Raw genomic sequence first — 26856 nt, forward strand, 5'->3', positions numbered from 1 at the left:
CTTCCCCTCATTTTGGGACTAATTGCAGGAATCCTATTCTTGGTCCTTATATTTCGTTATGGCAAACCATGTCACAGACAAAACACCTGCGACAAGGGAAGAAACAATCCGAGCCATTGGATACCGGGACCGGATATCAAAAATCCTGGGACTTTCCCGGCTTAGAGACCTAAACATGACTTGGTTTCTTTCATTTCGACCAATGTGGCATCGATGTGTTTTACCTGTATTAAGGTGCTTGCTGTGCGGAGAAGAATGTGTGTTGGACACCTGTCTGACGCTACAATCAGATGCGCCAATGGATGCAGAAACATTGTTGGGTCCGGTAACGGCTCATGCATTGTGCTGCCCTCAACGGCTGCCAATCCTGATGACGGCATTCGTGGAAACTTCACCACTACGATTGAGGGGTAGTGAAGTTCAAGATGAAAGCAGCATCGATCAGGTACGACCTTCTGTCAGCAATACTAATCAAAACGTCAATGGAGACAATCATGCACACGAATGCATGGTTACATCTTTTCCCGAGTTAGTGGAACTTTCACAGGAAGCTGTTCACAGCTTTTTCGACAGTCTCAATGATATGATGTTCTCACCAGAGCAGAAATAACGACTTTTGAGCAAGCTAGCACACGGCGTTCCCAACACTCTGAATTTGGCCTTCAACTTTAATAACAAAATAGCATGAACAATTTCCCCTCCAGTTCACGGACAGCAATTTTTTCAGCAGCCCCAAACTATTTTTACGATTGTTTCGGGACACTTCTCTTCTGCTTAAAGTAAGAACTATTCTTAGAGAACTAAATTTCTATTTTTTAGAAACTTTATAGACATTAGCTGCCCGCTGGTATGTTCATAATTATTTTTATTCTGTGATGAAGTGGTCTCGAACCTTTTTTCTGTATTAAGAGCCATTTCATGTGTAATTCTCATATACAAATTAGTAATAATGTATACATATGCGTGATTACTTTAGCATTATTCTACAGCTTGAGTGCATATAATACATGTGACTGTTTTTTGTTATATTACATAATTTCGAAATGCATTATATGTATTTTGGGGTGGTAAGGTATACAAGATACTCTACAGTATGTTTTACTATGCCTAGATTCGTAAATATGGCCATAGTTAGCGTGGAGTGGGTGTGATGTATTCCTATAGGTTCTGTATCGATCCCCCTATTCCTGACCCTGTTCTGGTTAACAATTAACTAGCAGCCATCCCATGATGCAGAAACCGTTATCTGATTAAGCCACGGCACAGGAACGCGTTATCTGATTAGGTCATAACGCTTGCCATCTAATTAGGCAAGCAATATTCCTCCAGCCCCTGATAAGGCATACGGAGTTCTCAAAACAAATCAAACCTATGACAACCTGGGAAAAACCCTGCGGCCATTGTTTTGATTTCACCGAGAACTTCAGCAAAAGAATGTGCTAACGACCAGTTCGTATGACATCCTTATTGACGTATCTATGTCCATCCTTACGTCAATCTCGGCACCTTACAGGTATAAATATTACCGATATTGCCTTAAGCAAACACACGCGGTGGTGACGAGATCGGAGCAGCCAGACTTGCCGAAGCCCAACACAGAGCGGACCCAGCTGGCGCAGCCCCGCCTTCCTGACGCGCTGAGAGCGAGACGCTGCTTTCTCCTGCCAAGAAATCCAGCTCCGGCGCTTCCAAGCAGCCCTTGCAGGCAGCCTGGAATATCGAGACCAAAGACGAGAGATACCATCCGTCAACCATCCTAGATTCAAGGTACGGAACTGAATAACCCCTTGCAGAGAATTCTTGAGTCAGTCACTTGGCAAAACAAACTTAACTTAAACTGCTACTTTCTATTCCCGCCCACGCATTAGGCTTAGGTCAGGTACACTGGGGTAGGCATAGTTAGAAGCACCAGTTGAGTACGATTAGTCAAATGTTTATATGTATGTATCTATTTTATCCATCTTAAACCACCATATGGCTTAGAAACCATATAAATGTTTTTACATTATTATTTTATACTTCTGCTTTTATTGTATGCACTTTACTTAACCATAAGTATTGCGATAATATCGATACATTTCTCTTGTACGAGAAAAGAGACTGATCAATAAATAACATCTTTTATTGAACACGCCCGTCTCTTCCTTTTCTCTACAATCTGGTGAAACTAAGAATGCACGTACTGACTGAGTAAAATAAATTGCCTTTTGTTCACACGACTCTAGAGATACACTCTTGATTAGGGGAGAGCAAAGTTGTCATGTTCTATGGTTGTCAGAAACTAAATCCCTTCTTGTCTATCCAGGGAGGTTCAACTCCTCCTTGCCTATTCGAGAAAGTTTCTAGTGAACTCTGGGCTAGCTGGCAAACCCAAAACTTTAAGTCTAATATCGACAATACAAGACCTAGTTAACGTCTGGTCTAGGCCTATACTATTGAAGGTATTATTCCAATGCGCAGAGCCTATTGGGATAATAGGAACTACACTACATCTGGAGCCCCACATATCAAAGGATTTCCAAGATGAAGTGGAGTAGAAGTGGAGACATGGCCGTTTCTTATAGCCATTGCAAGATATCAGCCTAAAATGCAGGATACACGTTCAGAGGTTTAATTGTTTACAATGAACTTCAATATTTTGCAGAGCTGTTTGCAATGGGGATTTGAAAATACTAACCATGAAGTTACATTCAGTGTCCTTAAAGTTAACTCTTCCATTTACTAGAGGAATTAAAAAAGTTTCTTTCTTAACCAATTTCTTTCTAATCTTGAAGCTTAGTTCTGAGCTCTTGTTTTAGACCCCACTTTCCTACTGGAAAGTAAATCCCTTTCCACTTCACACAAGGGCTCTCTATTTACTGGACATTTGTCCAGGAGCCGGCACACCTCTTGAACCTGCTGGTCAAGATGTAGACGTTGTCACTGCTGGAGCAATAATCAGATGAGCACGTTTTTGTTGAGTTCCCATACATTTTCTGTGATATTCTACCAATCGAGAAGGTGATTTCATGTTTCCATCTATGGGGGTCAGTGAATATGGACTAGGAGAGAGGCAGCCATTGCTTGGTAGTTGCTGGTCGCTCAACAGCCATTGCTTAAGAATGTTCCTTAGCATTTAGACGGTTGTTTCTGCTTCAGCAGGTAGTATAGTCTTTACTGTTGATATTGCTGTCACTACCAATAAGAGTTTGAGCCTGCATTTGGCCTCAGTATTGAGGCAAAATAAAACTCTAGCCCTTTCTAAATTCCCACTTTTTGTAGCAGTGAACGATTTAGTTGATTTTTTTGTGGACCTCTTTCGTTGTATGTGATCCACAAGAGAAAAAAATATGATGTGACAATATGATGTGAATCATAGGAACATCATGACCGCATTTGCTGGGCTGAAAGGAAGAGAGGGTAAGCAAGGTGGAGGAGTCTCAAAGATGGCCAACATCTTCTCTTGTTTTACAGTAGGAGTCAAACTGGGTTTTTTGAAAGCATAGCTCTATCTATGAACATGCTGAGTGTAGTATGTGCAACGGTGGTACAAAATAAATGTATGAGTAACTACTCTATCTGATTTCACAGCAAGAGTTTTAGGGTTATCTTATAACTGTCCAATTTTCAAGAGACCTGAGAGGTCTGGTACAATTTTTCAGTCCTTCTAGAGTGCAAATCCAATCTGCGAGTCTCTTCTTCTTTCTGCAGCAGAAGAACCTCTCAGTGTCAGGTACAGACCATCAGGCAGAGAATGTATTGGATGGTCAAGTTCCTCAATGATGAAATTTTTCATATCAAGTGTAAGGTCCGCAATAAGCCCTAAGAAACGTGTCCAGATGGTAAAAAAAAACCTTTAAGGTAGGTACTTCCAGAAATGGTGGTGATAGCATTACTTCTCTGAAGAACGAATGGAAACATCAGAATGACTCTCAGCAGAATCAGAATTAGACACAGAACCATTCCCTCCCCCTATATACATAAATACAGAAAAAAGATAAGCTTCTCTCAAGGAGATCTGGAGCACTTTGTAGGAAGTCTGAGCTTGCTCTGTACCTCAGCACCATTATAGGATTTAATGAAATATAGTACTGCCTTGATGTAGAAAGAGAGCCTGGACACGGACACACACACAGCGACAGACACACACACACACACAGACACATAGACACACACAGACACAGACACACACACGCCGGCACACAACACACACACACACACACACACAACACACACACAGACACACACAGACACACACAGACACACACAGACACACACAGACACACACAGACACACACAGACACACACAGACGCACACACACACACACAGACACACACACGACAAACTGTGTCCATTTTTCTCTCTCGCACTCCTTCCCCCATAATAACATAGTGAACTTGTTTGGAACAAAATGCTTTGTACTTTGAAGTCAAACTAGAATCTGTGAATAGGGAGGCATTTACTGACTACAATAACAACATAAGATTGTATAAAATATACCATTTAGAAACATTTCCACCTACATTCTCCTTGGCCTTTGGGTCATCCGTTAGGAAAGCAACTTTAAAGTTAGTGCAAATCAATCTCCCAAAGATGCCACGCTGGGAACTTTCATCTTGTGTACACTTCAAGACTGTATTAGCCTCACAGAGGAGCTGTTCACCTAAATAAAAATAAATAAATAAACGTTTCACTGTCAATAAATATGTCACTCATCCTTTGCATTAAGTGTTCATAAAATGTCATGAAATGGGACAATAGTGTTTTGATCACTTATCTCAATGAGCGAAAACAGATAATTATGTGAAATAGTGAATTCTAGGTATATTAGTAGCTCACTATGTGTGGAATATATACATGTGGGAATAACTGTAATCATTGTATAGTGCTTTTATGTAACTGCTCTCTATGTCAAATATGATACAAGTTTAGTTTCAACATTGCGAAAACCCAATTTGAAAATCTTCATTTACATGGAGTCTAGATGGGAATCTTAGTGCTAAGAGACAACCAAGACAAAAAAAGACATGCAAAAATACAACTAAATGGCATTCCAAAGATTGAGAGCAAGCAGAGAAACAGTGCAAACCCTAGAAGGAGAAATGGGTTGGTGAAACCGATAATACTTAACTAAGAAGATCGATCATTTCAAAAGGGCTGAGATCAGTAATCAAAACCCAAAGATAAGGTGGGAGTTTGAGAACGATCACAAAACTTATAGATGACTAGCATTGCCAAATCCAATAGGTTTAACCTATGTGAGACACATTGACGTGGCCATTTTTTTAAAAATAAAGGTTGCACAGTAGCATGGGCTGACCGCGCCATTGTGCTATTTTTTGGTTTACTTTATGCCATGCTGCACAGCATCCCGCGCTGATGTGCAACATCTCTAAAAACATTAAAGTCAAAAAGCTCTGAGAGATATTTGGCTTTGTTAATGTTTTCTTTCTATGGCAGACAGGAGGGCAAGAGGAGGCAAGGGTTGGACAGCAGAAGGTGAATAGGGCGGGACAGGCAAGCAACACGAAGGGAGATGGAGCAGGGAACTGGCAGAAGATGAGGAGGGGGTGGGGGAGGGAACTGGCGGAAGATGAGGAAAGTTAGCAGGAGGGTGGAACGGCACAAAGAAAAGGGACGACAGGGGAGAGTGGTCAAGCAACACAAGGGGGGAGGTTTGGGGAAGACTATGGACTGCCAGAGGGAGTCAGGAAAAGCATGGACAGCAGGTGCGGGCTGATGGACTGCAGAGCGGTAAACTCCTAGAGACTGCATGTCTAAAGGTAAAAAAGAAGTACCTTGGTAAGTGTGCGGCTAGTGGAAGGACACTGGGGCTGCAGACGGGAAAATGTAGTTGGTCCATGCTCTTTTGCAGGGACAGAAACTCAAAGACCAGGGGGAAGCTCCTGGCCAGTAGAAAGCAAGAGTGACATACAAGCCAACCAATGGTTAGTAATGAGCAGGTTCTAAACTGCCTTTAAGCTATTAGTCTACAAGAGATTTCCCCAACTGACAGTGCAAGTGCTGTCTGAAGCAAACCCTAAAAACGTGTTTTGATGAAATATGTCAAGGAAAGACTTAAGACCAATATAGAAGAGACAAGTACATGATAGGATGGACTTGCTCATCCAAATCAACAACCGAAAAAATAACTAAAAGAAATAAATGAATTTTGATGTTATGCATGATGAATAAAGTTATAGCACAGAATTAAGTTAAATGTCCTAAGAGACACTCTTAATTTAACATAGGACAGCAATTTTGTTGAACAAAAGCAGGAAGAAAACGGAAAATGACTAAACTCTCTTAACTATTCTGTGCTTGCCTTAAAGTGTGCAATAAAACAAGTGTGAAATAATGCAGCACTATTGACTTGCAACATTTTATGGGGAAGCAAAAATAGAGATAAAACATAGGTATCGAGGTACACAACATTTAGTTGATGAAGGCCGGCTGGGGAACAAGGCTGCCATGAAATTCATTTTGTTAGTAAAACAGGTTTCACATTTCTGGGTTAAAAATGAAAGTGGAAGTGAAAGATCTTGTTAAGGGGAAGGCAAAAACATATTTTGGGAGGGGTGAGGGAGGAGGGAGGAAAGAGACTAGGATTAGCGACCTGAAAAAAATGAGATTACAAATTCCAGCTAGACTTCATGCAAAAGAAGAAATGCAGTGACAGGGGAACAATGACAGGGTAGATGTGGTTTTATTTTGGCTAATACACTCTAGCTAGCAAAGACATGAATGTCAATGGAAAAAATCTATCAAAGGTACTCCATCTGAAAAAAAGTACAGTGGCATGGGAAAGTGTGATTTTAAGCCTAGGCTTAGGTTTCCACAGTTTAAATGTTTTCTGGGAATAAGTAGTACTGAAATCTGAGGATATGACGCTGAAAAGGATAGAAGTACCTGGTGAGAAGAGTACAATATCCGGGCAGGTCTGAGCAATAGAAGCAATCAAAGTTGGAAAGCGGGTCTTAAATCCCAACATTGATGAGAATAAAATTAAAGAAATTAAAATAGATGACTGGGAGAGTAGAATTGAGATACTAAATGGAAACAACACAAACCGAAATAGACCATTTCCATTATGCCGAGCTGTATTAGTAGCAGCAATGAAAATGAGATACAGTTTCTTGACTATGTTGTAATAGAGAGATAATGTGAAAACCATACAAGGCAGCACTATTTTTAAGTAGTGAGACATAAACAGCATTTTGCACATGGATATTAAATAGCTCAAAATAATGGCGAAACAGGATATAAGAAGAATACGAAAAAGAGATTAGTCAATTTCTGCTTGACACAGGAAAGGTTGCCCGAGTATGATAGATGATGAACCATCTAAAGGGATTAGTAACACAAATGCTTCAATGAAGCACAAATCCTATGTATCTTACACAGAACCACCTCTCCTTCAGAAAACAGCTAAAAACCTGGCTATTCGATAAGTAAAGCACCCACCCTCCCACAAGCGCCTTGAGACCCTCTGGGTGAGTAGTGCGCTATACAAATTCCTGAACTTGAGCTTGAACTATGTGGCCATTATAAGAAAACAACACCCATTTTTAGGGCTCGGCCTACGCCCACGAAGTGGGTGGAGTTTCGAGCTCCTAATGTTAAAGAGAAAAAAAAGTATCTCTAGGGCTTTGGCCAGACACATTCCTTAGTGTGTTATGTCATGTGGCCAGTGATTCGTCTTCGCTGTGGTGTCTTTTTAATAGCCTTGACGTGATAGGCTAAATGTAGTTTTCGTCCGCCATGTTTGGCATTTTTTGTGCGTGTGCGCGCACAGAAGTACATTAATTATAATTAGGAGCTGTCAGGGTGCCTCCGTAAGTGAATCCAGATGGCCGGGAGCGTTCACCATTCAGCAGCGCTCAGCGCGCAGCTGCTGAATGCCAGGCCGGGAAAGGGCTTCATTAGCCTCACTCATCCGGCGCTGAGACAGCAAGACACGGGGGCCCACGGCCCCCTCCCTCATCTGTATCGGCGAAGCTCGGAACGTCCTGCCCCGGCACTTGGTAGAATACACAGATTCCAGCACCAGTTGCACACAGACACAACCAATATAGAAACCATGGGCAGAAGGAGACACTGGCTGAAGAACCATTAACTCACTGATGTACTCGACCAGCGTTCAACCCTGTTGCCTCGTGAATATACAAAGATTGCAGCAACATTAACCAACTGAGCTATCTTACCCGGATACGAGGGTGTGATCTGCAAATTAAACACGGAGCTTAGAGAATGTACAGTCGCTCACCTAGGTTTGTCCGTTGGATTCTTCCCTGAGACCTGCAGGCTACACCCATACCTCAGCAGCAGGAGCATTAACCCTCAGGACTGTTTTACCAGCTAGTGCACTTCCATTTGTTTTCGGGCTTCCATAGCCGCCTGCGTGTGATGGGACTACGGGCAGTGCAGAGTGCAGTTTGAGAGTGCAGTTTGAGAGTGCAGTTTGAGAGTGCAGTTTGAGAGTGCAGTTTGAGAGTGCAGAATCAGAGTGCAGTTTGAGAGTGCAGAATCAGAGTGCAGAATCAGAGTGCAGAATCAGAGTGCAGAATCAGAGTGCAGAATCAGAGTGCAGAATCAGAGTGCAGTTTGAGAGTGCAGAGTGCAGTTTGAGAGTGCAGAGTGCAGTTTGAGAGTTGAGACTGCAGTTTGAGAGTGCAGTTTGAGATTTGAGAGTGCAGATTGAGAGTGCAGAGTGCAGTTTGAGAGTGCAGAATCAGAGTGCAGTTTGAGAGTGCAGTTTGAGAGTGCAGTTTGAGAGTGCAGTTTGAGAGTGCAGTTTGAGAGTGCAGTTTGAGAGTGCAGTTTGAGAGTGCAGTTTGAGAGTGCAGTTTGAGAGTGCAGTTTGAGAGTGCAGTTTGAGAGTGCAGATTGAGAGTGCAGATTGAGAGTGCAGTTTGAGAGTGCAGTTTGAGAGTGCAGTTTGAGAGTGCAGTTTGAGAGTGCAGAGTGCAGATTGAGAGTTGAGAGTGCACGTTGAGAGTGCACATTGAGAGTTGAGAGTGCAGTTTGAGAGTTGAGAGTGCAGTTTAAAAGTTGAGAGTGCAGTTTCAGAGTGCAGCATGAGAGTTGTGAGTGCAGTTTGAGAGTTGAGAGTGCAGTTTGAGAGTGCACTTTGAGAGTGCAGATTGAGAGTGCAGTTTGAGAGTGCAGAGTGCAGAGTGCAGATTGAGAGTGCAGTTTGAGAGTTGAGAGTGCAGTTATAGAGTTGAGAGTGCAGTTATAGAGTTGAGAGTGCAGTTATAGAGTTGAGAGTGCAGTTATAGAGTGCAGTTATAGAGTGCAGTTATAGAGTGCAGTTTGAGAGTGCAGTTTGAGAGTGCAGTATGAGAGTGCAGTATGAGAGTGCAGTATGAGAGTGCAGTATGAGAGTGCAGTATGAGAGTGCAGTATGAGAGTTGAGAGTGCAGATTGAGAGTGCAGTTTGAGAGTGCAGATTGAGAGTGCAGATGCAGAGTGCAGAGTGCAGATGCAGAGTGCAGAGTGCAGTTTGAGAGTGCAGTTTGAGAGTGCAGTTTGAGAGTGCAGATTGAGAGTGCAGATTGAGAGTGCAGATTGAGAGTGCAGATTGAGAGTGCAGATTGAGAGTGCAGATTGAGAGTGCAGATTGAGAGTGCAGATTGAGAGTGCAGATTGAGAGTGCAGATTGAGAGTGCAGATTGAGAGTGCAGATTGAGAGTGCAGATTGAGAGTGCAGATTGAGAGTGCAGATTGAGAGTGCAGTTTGAGAGTGCAGATTGAGAGTGCAGATTGAGAGTGCAGTTTGAGAGTGCAGTTTGAGAGTGCAGTTTGAGAGTGCAGTTTGAGAGTGCAGTTTGAGAGTGAAGAGTGGCAGTGAGTGCAGAGTGACAGTGAGTGCAGACTGAGTGCAGAGTGACAGTGAGTGCAGACTGAGTGCAGAGTGACAGTGAGTGCAGAGTGAGTGCAGAGTGAGTGCAGAGTGAGTGCAGAGTGAGTGCAGAGTGAGTGCAGAGTGAGTGCAGAGTGAGTGCAGAGTGAGTGCAGAGTGAGTGCAGAGTGAGTGCAGAGTGAGTGCACAGTGAGTGCAGAGTGAGTGCAGAGTGACAGTGAGTGCAGAGTGACAGTGAGTGCAGAGTGACAGTGAGTGCAGAGTGACAGTGAGTGCAGGGTGACAGTGAGTGCAGGGTGACAGTGAGTGCAGGGTGACAGTGAGTGCAGGGTGACAGTGAGTGCAGGGTGACAGTGAGTGCAGGGTGACAGTGAGTGCAGGGTGACAGTGAGTGCAGAGTGACAGTAGAGTGCAGGGTGACAGTGAGTGCAGGGTGACAGTGAGTGCAGAGTGACAGTGAGTGCAGAGTGACTGTAGAGTGCAGAGTGACAGTGAGTGCAGAGTGACAGTGAGTGCAGAGTGACAGTGAGTGCAGAGTGACAGCAGAGTGACAGTGAGTGCAGAGTGACAGTGAGTGCAGAGTGACAGTGAGTGCAGAGTGACAGTGAGTGCAGAGTGACAGTGAGTGCAGAGTGACAGTGAGTGCAGAGTGACAGTGAGTGCAGAGTGACAGTGAGTGCAGAGTGACAGTGAGTGCAGAGTGACAGTGAGTGCAGAGTGACAGTGAGTGCAGAGTGACAGTGAGTGCAGAGTGACAGTGAGTGCAGAGTGACAGTGAGTGCAGAGTGACAGTGAGTGCAGAGTGACAGTGAGTGCAGAGTGACTGCAGAGACAGTGTGTCAGGGTGCACATTGTGTGAGTGTGCAGAATGAGTGTGCAGGGTAAACAGTGTGTGACTATGCAGGGTGACATTGGGAGTGTGCGGGTGAGCAGTGTGTGAATGTGTAGGGGCAGTGTGTGAGTGTACAGAAAACACCACACACACATACACCACACACACATAACGCACACACAAACCACACACCTCAGTCTCTCAACACCACACACTTGTCACCACTCAACACACTCACCACCACACTCACTCCCCAGGCTCACCCCCACAGACTCACCACCACACACTCACACCAGCACACAGAAAACAACACACACAACAACACACCCCCAGCCGTCAATGAATGCTTTCACCATGCACAAACACCAACAACCATCATCCATCTGTGCACGCTTTTACCAAGCACACACCCACCAGCCGTCAGTGCACCCTTCCACCAGGCACACACACCTCCAGCCGGCAGTGCACTTTTCCACCAAGCAATCGCAGTATGGTACACTTTACTTTTAAACATATTCATATAAAGCACAGCATGCCACCATTGGTAAAATTACAATTCAACCAACATACTTCCACTACACACCACATGCACACACTCCATAACACATGGCAAAAAGACATTGGCATTTACAATGCCATTAGCTCAAACTCAAATAAATCCGAGCCCGATTGCATTTCTAATGCTTGTTTCTTTCTCTGATGGTCTTGAGCATGCATGGACGTGGTATGAGTGTTTAATACGAAAATGAAGTTTGAGAGGTTTTGGGACTAAATTACCAGTAAAGTTGTACACTTTAATTCTGATATCCGGTTCGTCATGAATTTAGAAGACAAGAGAGGATGTCTGATAACGTTTAGAGGTTAGGGAGGCAATGATCAGTGGCAAAGAAGATCCCTTCAAAAGATCTAGCTTATTGGCTACCCCTAAATTGACTTACCGGATGGGGGGAATCGCTGATTCAAGTGGTTGAATCGGATGGAATAGGTAGCTGCTCAGAGACTTGTATTTTGGAATATTGACATGGAGAAGGAGCATTGCAGTGAAATTATAGGAAAACGCAGTTAATGGAGAGCTGAGGTTTTATCGCTAGTTGTGGATTGAAAGGAGCATTCCATGTTGTGAGAAAGACAATGGAACTGGTGTCAAAAGTGGTGATCTAGTGCAAAAATGGAAGTAGCATTCAAGACAGCAGGAGGGCACAGGATAATTTTTCATGGACAACAACTGGTCTAGCGTGCAAAGACTTTTCTAAAGTTGAGACCGGTACAACGCAAATGATTGCCTAGATTCTATTAATATACTGTATTTCTAAACAACTGAGCAGAGTAATGAGGACACAAATACTGCTGAGTCTATCTAGCAACAAAAAAGGTCACATCACACATAAAAAGACCCAACATCTATAGGTCAACATCAACATCTATAGGTCATCCTTCTTTTACCTCCCAGAGGACAACATAAATACTGATAAATTATACTCCCTCGGCATCTTTTCACCATTCTTGACAAGTATAAGAGCGTTTGCAGAAATTAAAGAAAACAGGAACATATGTTGTAAAGCAAGTTTGATACTTAAATGGCAGATAAAACATAATTGATACCAACTTGCAATTTGAAGAGCTAAAAGGAATACGCTTCAGGAGCAGAACAATGACAAAGAAACAACTGGCGACGCATGTTAGTGAGAATACGCTTAAAGCAGTCATTAGTATATTGCTGAGGAGTCTAATATGAGCAGAAGATGAAGACCTCTGAACATGAGACTGCAAAAACTCATGGGCATCTATTTTCTGCAACATGAACAAGTGGGGGACCAGCCATTCAGTTCAACCGCAAGCACAAGAGATATGCTTTAATGAGCAGAGAGAACGAAGGGCAAGTTGTCAAAGGATACATTTATTTCTAGAGGAAACACTTAAAAGATGATCTGGTAAGCTTCAGAAGGAATGCAGAAAATCTATACTACTATTATAAAGCGAGAACTTTGTACCTTTGAGGCGGGTAAACTCCAGAAGTACACCACCAATCACAACACCCAATACAGCGTTGGAAAGGGGAGGTCCAGGAGATGGACATAGGCTATAGAGCACCACACCATATACATTAGGGGAGGGGAAAGAACGTCAGGGGAAAAGTAGTCCGTTGGGGCATGGGCGTATGCATACAGTGATTTAATCGTGGCTTCCGAGAGGCGCAATGGCGTGTGGGCGTGGCGTTAGGTAAACGCGGCGTTTGGCGTCATGGGTGTCTGTATACAACGCGGCCAGGAGCGCGAAACCAACAGCGGCCTCCTGTTAAGCGCCCGGGCATCCTTCCCTTTCTCTGGGTAGTCGCGCGCTATAGTTGCATTCATTTATCACGTATCTGCTGATCAATGAAAAAACCAGTTCTCTGGGACCAGAGTGTGAATACCGGCCTTGCCACGTCTGTGTTCAAAGGACTAATGCGCTTTACAGCCGCGTGCTGCGGGACTACAGTCTGCCAACACTGCATCGTGCTCCGAAATAGCGTAATAGTTTCAATTAAGGAAGGAACCCGGATGTTTACAGTTGTGGTTCAAAAAGGCGAGCTATGGAACAGAATGTATTTACTGGGGAGAGGTGGGTTAATGATTACATTTACAAAGTTCACAACCAAGAGGCTCACAATTAAATCCTGGCTTCCCTACTTGAATGAATTATGTGCTCTTGGGCACATCACTGTATATGTGTTTGCCATCAGCCGATGCATCTTTCAGAAACTGTCAGCGTTTAGAGGAGCTCAGTTTACACTTAGGCGCTATACCAGGGATTCAGGCAGAATAGTCATGCAGAGAGGAGAGCTGCTTTGGCGAGTGAATAAACTTGACTCTCACTGCATGTGCCTGTTTCTAAAAACCCTGCTGAGACTGTGATGAAATGGACTTCAACACAACTATTTTAAACTGTGGCCAATATAAGCCAAGGAGCACTTAATTCTCACCAGTGCCACCGCTCTGGGACTCTGCCCTGCTCTCAGTCTTCTGTTTCTCCTTCCCTATCGCAATTCTTAGAAAACCCCTTCCCCTTTATCTATACTACTATTATAAAGCGAGAACTGTGAACCTTTGGGGCGGGTAAACTCCAGAAGTACACCACCAATCACAACACCCAATACAGCGTTGGAAAGGGGAGGTCCAGGAGATGGACATAGGCTATAGAGCACCACACCATATACATTAGGGGGGGGAAGAACGTTAGAGGAAAAGTAGTCCGTTGGGGCATGGGCGTATGCATACAGTGATTTGATCGCGGCTTGCGAGACGCGCAATGGCGTGTAAATGTAAATGTAAATATACCCGTATTTATAGAGCACACAGCTACTTCCCTGGGGTAGTGTCCCGGCGCTGTCCGTATACCGCTTAGGAACCCTTCCTGGTTTTCCCTGTGAGTGTCCACTCCTGGGCACCCCCAGGGTGAAACCAGGCATCCCAGCGCTTTTGGGGCTGTTGAGGAGATTAAGCAAGCTATTGCCCATTGATTGATTGATTGATAAAAATTTATAATGCGCAAAAACAATAACCCGCAGGTATCAAGGCGCCTAACAATAAAATCAGAAAGTTGAACCATTCATCCTTACACATAGGCCTGCAAGAAGAGGCGAGTTTTAAGGGCACTACGGAATGTCTGTAACGAAGGCAGGGACCTAAGTTCCAGAGGGAGATCATTCCACCACTTGGGAGCTAGGGTGGAAAAGGCCCTACCACCCCTTTTGGCTCTTCGTATGCGAGGAGCAGACAAAAGCAGTTTCCCGGAGGAACGCAAGTTCCTTCCAGGAGTATAGTGGGAGATGATGGAGCCCACTCCCGAGTCACTGTTTTTAGTGATGGCTCTGTATGTCATGGACAGGACTTTGAACCGTACTCGGTATTCTACCGGAAGCCAGTGCAACGTTTTCCTGGCCAACGTGGCCGAGCTGCGTCTGGGAACATCCAGAACAAATCTGGCTGTGGCATTCTGAACCACCTGTAAGCGCTGCAGGAGGCTCCTGTTTAGCCCCGCATACAGCGCATTTCAGTAGTCTAGGCGAGAGCCAATGAGTGCGACAGCTACTTGTTTTCTGGACTGTAATGAAAGGTATTTCCTGATCCTTCGCAGGGTATGGATTAAGCCCCAACAGGTGGAGATGGTTCTACTCACCTGTCTGCCCATATCCAGGGCAGGATCTATCATCACCCCAAGATTTTTAGCAGATGTTGTGGGGGAAGGGCACACTCCAAGCGAGTCAGGCCACCAACTGGCTGACCAGATGTTTTCGTTCCCTCCAAACACCATCACCTCAGTCTTCTCCCCATTCAGTTTAAGAGAGTTCTGAATCATCCAGTGACCAACCGCCTCTATACAAGATCTAAACTTGGAGGCGGTCTGCGCATCTGAATGGGAGAGAGAGACGAGTATTTGGGTGTCATCGGCATAAGAGACTACCTCCATCCCGAAAGTTCTTATTAGTCTGGCCAGTGGGGTCACGTAGATGTTAAATAGGGTCGGACTAAGAGCCGACCCTTGAGGGACCCCACATAGTACAGATCGGGATGGAGATAGAAACTCACCCAATTTGACTCTTTGTTCCCTCCCAGCTAGGAAAGAGGTCAATAGATCTAGAGTTGCGCCGCTCACCCCCACATCCCTCAGACGAGATGTAAGTACTGAGGGGGAGAGGGTATCGAAGGCCGCAGTTAGATCCAACAAGACCAGGAAGGTCGTCTGGCCCCCATCCACTGTCGTGCGGATGTTATCAAGCACGACGGTGAGGGCCGACTCGGTACTATGTTCCCTCCTAAATCCATGCTGGGAAGAATCCAAGCAGCCCGAGCATTCCACAAAGGCCGCGAGGTGCTTGTTGAGATGTACCTCAAGCATCTTCGCAGGGGCGGGAAGCAACGAGATTGGGCGGAAGTTTTTTAGGACCTCCGGATCAAGGGAGGCTTTCTTTAGCAGAGGTTTAACTACTGCCTTCTTCCACTCCGAGGGGAAGACACCGTTTCTTATAGCTAGATTCATTATTTCTAGCAGCGGTGGTAAGAGGGTCTCCCTACACTGCTTGATGATTTTCAGTGGGCAAGTATCCAGGGGGGAACCGGATTTGATCTTATCAGTCAAGATTTCTAGATCTTGCAGAGTCAGAGGTGGAAAGGAGTCCAAAGTGCCCAATGGGGAGACGTCGGTGGTAAACATATTCGTCTCAGCCAAGACAGTAGACACACTAATACAGGCTCTTTGTTTCTCAAGAGCTAGGTGGATATCCTGTATTTTAGTGTGGAAAAAAGAGGCAATCCTATCACATAAATCCTGCGAAGGTACGACAGGGTCAGGGACTTGTAGATTGATTAAAGAATCTACGATTTTGAAAAGCTCCTTCGGTGAGGAGAGCGAGGTTGTCAGGGTTACAAAGTAGTCTTGTTTAGCCTGCACGATCTCAGCCTTATATTTCCTGATAAGGAGTTTGTGAGCTTCTTTATTCTTAGGGTCCCAGCTAGAATGCCAGAGCCTCCCCTTCCTTCTCACTTCTTGCCTGAGGAGCCTGAGAGAATCTGAGAACCATGGGGCAGATGGTCTCTTTCTGGCTCGACGGCGGGTCTGTGTTGGGGCCAATTCATTCATGCCCTCCGTGATAACCTGTTCAAAATGGCCGACTGCGGTGTGTACACTGTCCATACCCATAGTAGAGAGGCTGGCAGCCCATGGTACGAAGGAGTGGCTATGGATGTTCCTGAAGTTTCTAGCCATTTCCTTTATGTGATTCCCTTTTTTGTTTCCATCCTCCCTGTAATACTCCAAATGAAAAGGAACTGCAAGGTGATCGGACCAGGATAGATGCACCGGGTCTTTGGTGGTTAAGCGATGGTCATTAGAAAAAATGCCATCTAACGTATGACCTGCCCGATGAGTGGCCCCGCTGACTAACTGCGTAAATCCACAGGACGCCAGAGCCTCAATGAGACTTGAAGTATCAGAAGCTTCATGCCGTTCTAAGTGGTAGTTAAAATCACCCAGAATGGAAAAATTCTCTCGCCCAAAGTATGGTTCCAGGGCATGAAGAAAATTGGAAGTAAACCCAGCCCGTGGGCCTGGTGGTCGATATAATAAAATTCCATTGAGGAAGGGGCACTGTGCTTCCTTTATTGTGAAGTAGAGGGCTTGGAAGCAATCCGGGAAATCAAGAATAGGTACAGTATGACATTGCAAGTGGTCTTTGTGAAGAATCGCTATGCCCCCTCCCACTCGACCCTGTCTGTCAAGTCTAGCCAGGCAGTACCCTTCAGGGACTGCTTCAATTAGATCGGGACCAGACGTATCTTTGGCCCATGTTTCGGTAACAAATACAAGGGCAGGCTTTCTATCTAAGACCATCTCCCTAAACATTATCTTGTTTTTAACAAGGGAGCGGGCATTAACCAAAATGCCTTCTACTCCCTTAGCCCTAGATCTGATGGTATCGGAGTAGCCAGAGGGAGGATGGTGAGAGGAGGATGGTGAGAGGCCCAGAGTCGCAGAGTGGGACCCATGATTAGAATAGGCACCGAGGCGAGAAATAACAGGTCCGAGGAAATTGAGCCCAAGACCCGCCAAGGCGGGTATTGAACCCTGGTCCCGGGCCAGACCTCTGCATCAGGGTCTGCAGCTCTAACCATTTGAGCCACACTTCTCCTGGGCGTGGCGTTAGGTAAACGCGGCGTTTGGCGTCATGGGTGTCTGTATACAACGAGGCCAGGAGCGCGGAACAAACATCCGACGGAGGCGTGTGGCCAATGGTGTCAGGGCGTAGAGGCTACATGAGACCTGCCCAGAGGTAAGAGCGGACAGGACCGTTGGGAGGAGCGGACAGGAGCGCGGAAGCGGAACCGACACCGTGAGGCGTGTGGCCGAACTCAAGAGCTAACTCACACAGCCTGTCAGCCCCGCGCAGCACATCGAGGGAAGTATGTTTGCAAATACATGGCGGGGGGGGTGCCGGACCCTAACACTTGTGCGGAGGCGTGTGGCCGATGGCGTAAGGGCGTAGAGGCGCGTCGACATCCACATGGCCAGGGATGCAAAAATGCTGCTGGAGTGCCCGTGTCCAGGGTGCGCGATGCTGGTGAGTACCTTTCACCTCGCAAAGCCTTCCCGGACAACGTCGGGACGGGCTGCTAGTTTGGAATAAAGGCAGGCATATTAATGCCAGCTAAACGGAGGATGTCTACTATAGATGAACAGTAACTTTTTGCAACAGCGGCTAGCCACTCAAGAAATGGGCAGTGTTAGATGACATAGATGTTGAAGGAATTTTGTCAAATGATGTTCCCTGATCATGTCGGTTTGTGCTCTCTCTCTTGTTAAACATCGTTCCGCTATACCTCTATGAATCTGATGGGCGGGAGATGAGAACAGTTTTGGTAAAATTTGAAAGTACAGATAGGTCTGATGGGAATTTTGTATTTAGATTTTCCATTAATATGGCCTATGGAGCAGGACGAGAGAATCTGCTTTACTGCAAACATGCTGAGTAAATAAATGGGTATGACCTCTAGTTATAGAGCACAACGTGATCAAAACCAACTATCACAGGAAGTGGCTAGTAAGATGAAAACCTGGATCAGTGTCCGTTCGACTCAAACCAAAATGAGAACTTCTCTGTTCAAGCCCCTCCATCTCCACCTCTTCCCAGCAAATTCTGGTTGGACATTTACACCCACTACACTGGCCATTAGAATCAGATTTCTTAAATACACTGTTCTCTTTTGTATTTAGCATAAAGCATAAGTATGGCAACTTCCTCTGGACCCACTTCATGCTATAACTGGAATACTTTGAGAAAAGAAGTGTGCATTCATAGCTGAAAGGAAAACCTTATGGAAGCCCAAACCAATATCCAATGTCAGATAAGTAACCGGCTGTATCAACTTGTATTAATAGGATATCTGGAGTATACTGTCCTCACAAGGGGTTTAGTGGCACTGACTTCATCCAATTTCGAGTATCATCTGTTGGATTTAGCATACTATTAAGGGCATAATTAGAGATGGCCCGCTAGAGTGTGATCTTCGTGCAAAAAAGGTGTTTGTGCAGGCATCGCAATTATAAGTTTAGCGATGTTATAGCACCCGGCAATCACAAGGTGCAATGAATTTTGAATTCTTTGTTAAATTTCGCCAGGTCAATCTTGCGTGAATTTAACAGTAGGAAAAGTCAAAGTGTTTACTGGGACATGCACACTTTGGAGCAGCATGCACAAAAATCTGTTTGTTTTTCCACAAAATTCGATAAATTCCGAACAGCTTGGAGTGAGACTGACTATGAATGGAATCCGGCAGAGCTACTCATAATCAGGTTTAAGTATTTTGCACTTTGTTGGAATCCTGTGCCTTGGTTATGCTATCTAAAACCTTTAAACAAAAACAAATGTGAAGATTCAATAGCAAAGATATACTGTAGAAATACACCTTCCCCCTCAGGCACACTAGAATTCAAGTTAGGTCTATGTCTGATGTACAATCAGTTGGAAGCGAGCCGTCTGCACAGACATGCAAAGCTTATTAGGATGCGTTTAGTGTCAATAGTTTTTGAGAAGGTTTCTTAGTTGGGTTCGGATGCGATCTGTGCCAGCATTTCAGTAAGGGAGTCTGACCGCCCACACAGGAGGATATTGTGGGGGGGGGGGGGGTTGTCTGTATGTATATACACATACACATATATATATATATATATATATATATATATATATATATATATATATATATATATATATACACACACACACATATATATATATATATATATACACATATATATATATATATATACACATATATATATATATATATATATATATACACATACACATACACATATATATATATACATACACATACACACATATATATACATACATATATATATATATATATATATATATACATACACTGAAAAAAACATAGGTTTCAGCCACGTTATAGTTCGGAATTAGCATTTAAAAAACCTTAGAAATTCGCTGAAAAAAAAACATAGGTTTCACACATGTTATAAAAGCTGGACATTTCACTCATACAAAACCATTGAAATTCCCCCGTTTTAGTTAGTTCAGCTAACTATAACTCAGGCGCCCGCAATGCACTGCTGATGACGTCACATAGTACATCACTCATGACATAGTCAGTGACATCACTCATGACATCACTGATGACATCTCAAATGACATAACTATAACGTGGCTGAAACCAATGTTTTTTTTCAGTGAATTTCTAAGGTTTTTTAAATGCTAATTCCTAACTATAACGTGACTGAAACCTATGTTTTTTTCAGTGAATTTCAAAGGTTTTGTAAATGATAATTTTTAAATGCATTAATTGTTATTTTTTTTATACTGATTTACTACATTGTTTTAAAGTATTTATTTTTAGATATTTTACTTTTTTAAATTACATTACATATTTTTAATATAAATTGGAAAAAATGTTTTAAAAAATACTGAAATTTTAATATTTGTTTTAAATTTTATATTTTTTTAATTTTAATATATTTTATAAAGCAGGCAATGATATCCTGTGGAAGGAAATTCATGTTACTGGTAAGTATGGTTAATATTACTTTTCAGGGACAGTTGTGAGCTGAAAGATGCAGCACTGAGGTCTCTCCTGATAACAGGTGAGTAAATCGGAATTCGTAACTCGACTTATTTGAAAGGAATTTTTAAAATTTCCAAAACTCCACACAGTATTTCCAAGTGAAACCAGTCAATGTTAGCCTATGGAAGGAAATTCACATTACTGTAAGTATGGTTAGAATTACTTTTCAGTATCAGTAGTGAGCTGAAAGATGCAGCACTGAGGTCTCTCCGGATAACAGGGGAGTAAATCGGAATACGTAGTTTGGCTGATTTTACAGGAATATTTGTACGTTTCAAAAATAGACACTTAGAAACTTTTCTGGTGAAAACCACACAATAGATTCCTATGGAAGAAATACAAGTTACTGGTAAGTACGCTTAGATTTACTTTTCAGGGTCCGTACAGGGCTCAAAGATGCAGCACTGACGTCTCTCGTGATAACAGGTGAGTAAATCGCTGATTTTAGAGGAATATTGTGCTCAATAGTGAAGGAAGGGGGCGGGGCCTGACATGTGTGCAAACACGCCCTGTGGCGCGTTTTAGGTTGGGGAATTAATTCCTCACGAATCCTGAGGTCCCCTGTGAGCCAACTAGCCCACCAGGTACCTCCAGTATGCGTCAGGGAGCTGCATTGCAGAGAGGTGTAATGAGGCGCCCGTCCCTTTTTACACCTCTCAGCAATGCAGCCCCTGGCGCGTTTGCAGAGGGGGAACTAATTCCCCTTGCATTCTGGGGGTCCCTGGGGGCCAACTAGCCCACCAGGAACCTCCAGTATGTGCCAGGGGGCTGCATTACAGAGAGGTGTAATGAGGCTACGCCCCTTTTTACACCTCTCAGCAATGCAGCCCCCTGGCACGTTTGCAGAGAGGGAACTAATTCCCCTTGCATAATGGGGGTCCCTGGGGGCTAACTAGCCCACCAGGAACCCCCAGTATGTGCCAGGGGGCTGCATTGCAGAGAGGTGTAAAAAGGGGCGTGACCTCATTACACCTCTCTGCAACGCAGCCCCCTGGCGCGTTTGCAGAGGGGGATCTAATTCCCCTTGTATACTGGGGGTCCCTGGGGGCCAAGTAGCCCACCAGGAACCTCCAGGATGCGCCAGGGGGGTGCGTTGTAGAGAGGTATAAAAAGGGGCGTGGCCTTTTTACACATTTCTGCAAGGCAGCCCCCTGGCGCATACTGGTGGTTCCTGGTAGGCTACTTGGCCCCCAGGGACCCCCAGTATTCAAGGGGAATTAATTACCCCTCTGCAAATGCGCCAAAGGGCGCATTTGCAAAGTGGTGCCTTAATTTTTGGGGGGGGGGGAATTGGCAGGATACCCTACGCGTATCCCGGGATTTTCCCCCCAAAAAACTAAATGGGGGGGGCTTGGGGGGCCTTGAGCAGGCCTAGAGGGTCAGGAACATCCAGTATGCGCCAAGGGGCTGCCTTACAGGGAGGTGTAAAAAGGGGCGTGGCCTCTTTACACGTCTCTGCAAGGCAGCCCCCGGCGCGTTTGCAGAGGGGGAACTAATTCCCCTTGAATACTTGAATACTGGGGGTCCCTGGGGGCCAACGAGCCCACCAGGTACCTCCAGTATGCGCCAGGGGGCTGCGTTGCAGAGAGGTGTAAGAAGGGGCGTGGCCTCTGTACACGTCTCTGCATGGCAGACTTCGCAAACATTCGTCAACCGGCGCCAAAGTTATTCCAAATAGAGGATTTGGAAAATTTTCAAAACTAATGGCCAGCTCCGGTCCGCTCCTATCCTGAAAGTCTCGGGGTGATTTGTGAAGCAGGGGCCGAGAAAAAAGGGGGGGTCCCAAAACGTGTTTTCCCCATTCAATTTTCCATAGGAACCATTCATCGCGGCTACAGCCCGAACCGCCGAATGGAATTACACAAAATTTGGCAAAGAGGTAGTCCTTGGTTCAGACTCCTGCCTTTTGCTTAAATGGTGTAAATCTGTTCAGTAGTTCCTGAGAAAATCACAATGAAATGTACATATATATCTATGGCCGCGCAGGATCCGCGCACCCTGCTGAGAACGAGATGCATGCTAATTGGCTGTCAACAATCCAAATCAGGAAGTGTTGGCAGCCATCTTGTGCCTCGGTAGAACCCCCCCAAGGGCCGGCTCCTGCAGTGTCCCGGGGTGCCCACCCCCGGAAGACTGCAGTTTGCAATGACAGGTCGGGAGCCTCGCGGCTCCCACCCTGTCATTGCAAAATGCTTTGCTTCATTGAATCGAGAGCAGGCAAACCTGCTCTCGGTTCAATGAAGCAAAGCAGATTGCTTTCCCACATGGGGAGCAGCATGTTAGCTGCTCCCCATGTGGAAAAGCAATGCCGGATCCCGCAGGAGGCGGGGAGCCTGGGGGGGGATTGGGGACCCCCCCTGGTACCCAAAGGAGAGGGCCAGCCCCGGGTTGTCCCCGGGGCTACAAGTGGCCCAGGAGGGGGGCCACGCGGCCCCCCTCCACAAAAAAAAACCCAGAACAATGGCCAGGCCCCGGGGATGGGGTCGCCGGGGCCAGAAGTGGCCCGGAAGGGGGGCCACGCGGACCCCTCCAAAATTATAAATAATTTATTTATTTTTTTTTGTAAAAAGAGAAAGGTCGGCCCCGGGGGATGGGGTCCCTGTGGCCATAAATGGCCAGAGGAAGAGGGCCACGCAGCTCCACTCCAAATTTTTTTTTAAAAAGTGTCCATGCCCCGGGGGATGGGGTCCCGGGGCAATTATGGCCTCTGGAGGGGGGCCACGCGGCCCTCTTTCCGAATTCTATATTTTAAAAAATAAATTAGGGGCAGGCCCTGGAGGATGGGGTCCCCAGGGCCAAAAAAAAGAAGGGGGGCTACAGGCCCCCCCCCTTCTTAAAAAATTAAAAAGACCGGCACGCGCCAGAGAGGTGTTCTGAGGCCACGCCCCTTTTTACACCTCTCTGCAACGCAGCTATGTGGCGCTTACTGGAGGTAGCTGGTGGGATAGTTGCACCCCAGGGACCCTCAGTATTCAAGGGGAGTTAATCCCCCAACTTAAAACGCGCCAAGGGACGCGTTTGCACAGTGGTGAAGGGAGGGGGCGGGCCTGAGTTCACATGTGTGCAAACACACCCTGTGGTGCGGTTTAAGATGCAGAATTAATTCCTTGTCAATCCTGAGGGTCCCTTGGGGCCAACTAGCCCACCAGGTACCTCCAGCAAGCGCCAAGGAGCTGAGTTGCAGAGTGTTGTAAAAAGGGGTGTGGCCTATGAACACCTCTCTGCAACGCAGCCCCATGGCGCATACTGGAGGTACCTGGTGGGCTAGTTGGCCCCCAGGGACCCACAGGATTGAGGAGGAATTAATTCTCTAACTTAAAACACGCCACAGGGCTTGTTTGCAGACATGTCACCTCAGCCAACGCCCCCTTCCTTCACCACTGTGCAAACGCGCCCCGTGACGCGTTTTAAGTTGGGGAATTAATTCTCTTTCAATACTGAGGGTCCCTGAGGGCCAAATAGCCCAACAGGTATCTCCAGTATGCGCCAGGGAGCTGCGCTGCAGACAGGTGTTCAGAGGCCACGCCCCTTTTTACACCTCTCTGCAACACAGCTCTGTGGCGCTTATTGGAGGTACCTAGTGGGCTAGTTTGACCTTAGGGACCCTTAGGATTGAAGGGGACTTTATCTCTCAACTTAGAACGGCCACAAGGTGTGTTTACACAGCGGTGAAGGGAGGGGACGGGGCCTGAGGTGATGTGTGCAAACATGCCCTGTGGCGGGTTTTAAGTTGGGGAAAAATTCCCCTGCAATCGAGGGACCATGGGGGCCAAGTAGCCCACCATGTGCTTCCAGGAAGCGCCACTGCGCTGTGTTGCAGAGAGGTGGTGCAGGCCGTTCGCCTTTTTACATCTTTCTGCTACGCAGCTCTGTGTATCTTACTGGATGTACCTAGTGGGCTAGTTGGACTCTAGGGACCCTCAAGATTGAAGGGGAATTATTTCCCCAACTTAAAACGCGCTAGAGGGAGTGTTTGCACAGTGGTGAAGGGAGGGGATGGTGTAGGAAAGTGGCTCTATAAATACTGGACCGAAGTGAAATCAGCCGAACTAAGAATTCCAATTTACTCAGCTGTTATCAGGAGAGACCTCAGTGCTGCATCTTTGAGCCCAGTACTGATCCTGAAAAGTAATTTTAACCGTACTTACCAGTAACTTGAATTTCCTTCCATAGGAATCCATTGTCTGGTTTCACTTGGAAATTCTTCTAAGTGTGGAGTTTTGGAACTTTAAAATATTCCTATAAAATCAGCCGAACTATGAATTTCCGATTTACTCACCGGTTATCAGGAGAGACCTCAGTGCTGCATCTTTGAGCCCAGTACTGATTCTGAAAAGAAATTCTAACCGTGCTTACCAGTAACTTGAATTTCCTTCCATAGGAATCCATTGTCTGGTTTTCACCAGAAAAATTTGTCTATTTTCACAAACTACAAATATTCCTTAAAAATTGACTGTATGACAAACGCATTCTTTCAACCGTTTACAGGAGATGCACCAGTGTTGGATCCATGATCCACCACTGAGTAAGAAAAAGTAATGATAACACTTCTTACCTGCTAAGTGAATGTCCTGCCATAGGATAACATTGGTGATTCTATGTGAAGAAATGTCTAAGTGTCAACTTTTAAAATACAATACTATTCCTTAAAAATCACTACTAACCAAAACCAAAACGCTTTTACTCAACTGTTTACAGGAGATGTCCCAGGACTGAATCTAGGATCCAGTCCTGTGGTTATAAAGTAATCCATAAAGTAACAAATTGAATTTAACTAGAAATTCACATTGAGCTCAATGTTGCATTGTGTTTGAAATTGTGTTGCCAATTGCAACAACTGTAAATACTGTACTTACAATTCTATTGCAAAATATTTACACTAAAGTAATTCATTCTGAGAAAGTCGATTTTGTAATGTATAATGTAATTATAATGTAATTTAAAAAATAAAATATCTAAAAATAAATAGTTTAAAAAAATGTAGTAAATCAGTATAAAAAAAAATAACAATTAATACATTTAAAAATTGTACTCTACAAGGACAATTTGTGCTTTGACATGAGCATATGTATAGAGGTGATAGGGTACATTTCTGAGAGAAAGGTAACAGAGGTTCCTTAGCAACTTGAAATACTGCATCCTGTTTAACGTGTGGTTATCATCTACACACAAACACAAAATCTCTTCTAAGAGCCACCCTTTTACCAAACAGTAGAATAATTTACATTTAAATCCTTTAAAAAAAAAAAAGAAGCAAATTCAGGAGTCAGAAATCCATTGTGGATTCGTAAAGCAAAAACACAATTTCAAAACACAACAGCACATATAAGGTGTATGTGTGTTTAAAAAAGTGGGAGCTTAAGTCTCCATGGGTCTGTGAGTGCATACGTCACTTTGGGTGGGTGTCTGAGTGGATGCGCGAGTGTCTGACTGGGTCTGCGAGTAGGTACACGAGTCTCTCAGTGGGACTGTGACTGGGTGCGTAAGCCTCTGAGAGGGTGTAGGTGCGTAAGTCTCTGAGTGGGTATGTGAATGGGTGCATGCATGTCTGAGTGGGCCTGAGAGTGGGTGCCTGAGTAGATCTGTGAATAGGTGCATACGTGTCTGAGTGGGTCTGTGAGTGGGTGCATAACTGTCTGATTAGGTGTGTGAGTCTCTGATTGTGTCTGTGAGTGGGTGCGTGAGTCTCGGATTGTGTCTGTGAGTGGGTGCGTGAGTCTCGGATTGTGTCTGTGAGTGGGTGCGTGAGTCTCGGATTGTGTCTGTGAGTGGGTGCGTGAGTCTCGGATTGTGTCTGTGAGTGGGTGCGTGAGTCTCGGATTGTGCCTGTGAGTGGGTGCGTGAGTCTCGGATTGTGCCTGTGAGTGGGTGCGTGAGTCTCTGATTGTGTCTGTGAGTGGGTGCGTGAGTCTCTGATTGTGTCTGTGAGTGGGTAGGTGAGTCGCTGATTGTGCCTGAGAGTGGGTGCGTGAGTCGCTGATTGTGCCTGAGAGTGGGTGCGTGAGTCTCTGATTGAGTCTGTGAGTGTGTGCGTGAGTCTCTGATTGTGTCTGTGAGTGGATGCATAAGTCTCTGATTGTGTCTGTGAGTGTGTGCGTGAGTCTGAGTGGGTTCCTGATTGGGTGAACGACTGAGTGGGTCTGGCACTGGGTGCACGACTGAGTGGGTCTGGCACTGGGTGCACGACTGAGTGGGTCTGGCACTGGGTGCACGACTGAGTGGGTCTGGCACTGGGTGCACGACTGAGTGGGTCTGGCACTGGGTGCACGACTGAGTGGGTCTGTCACTGGGTGCATGAGTCTCTGTGTGGGTCTGAGAATGGGTGTATCAGTGCCCAACTGGATCAATAGGTGCGTCAGTGTCTGTGTGGGTCTTTGAGTGGGTACAAGCGTGTCTAAGTGGGTCTTTGAGTGGGTGCAGGCATGTCTGAGTGGGTCTGTGTGTGGGTCCGTGAGTGGTTGCGTGTCTGAGTGGGTGTGTGAGTGGGTGCGTGAGTTTCTGAGTGGGTCTCCGACTGGGTGCATGACTGTGTGTTGGTCTGTGATTAGGTGCGTGA

The 26856-nt window shown here is 45.4% G+C and overlaps 1 protein-coding gene across 2 annotated transcripts in view; it reads right to left on the minus strand.

The window, feature by feature from the left end:
* Positions 1-26856, minus strand: part of MTMR12 (myotubularin related protein 12) — an 813877-nt gene that overhangs the window by 465648 nt on the left and 321373 nt on the right. For both annotated transcript variants that reach the window (XM_078674902.1, XM_078674903.1), the window contains exon 3: positions 4504-4643. In XM_078674902.1, coding sequence (XP_078531028.1) covers positions 4504-4643 — 140 coding nt within the window. The remainder of the gene's footprint in view (positions 1-4503; positions 4644-26856) is intronic.

The sequence above is a fragment of the Lissotriton helveticus genome, chromosome 2_1 (genome assembly GCF_964261635.1).
Source record: "Lissotriton helveticus chromosome 2_1, aLisHel1.1, whole genome shotgun sequence".
Taxonomy (NCBI): domain Eukaryota; kingdom Metazoa; phylum Chordata; class Amphibia; order Caudata; family Salamandridae; genus Lissotriton; species Lissotriton helveticus.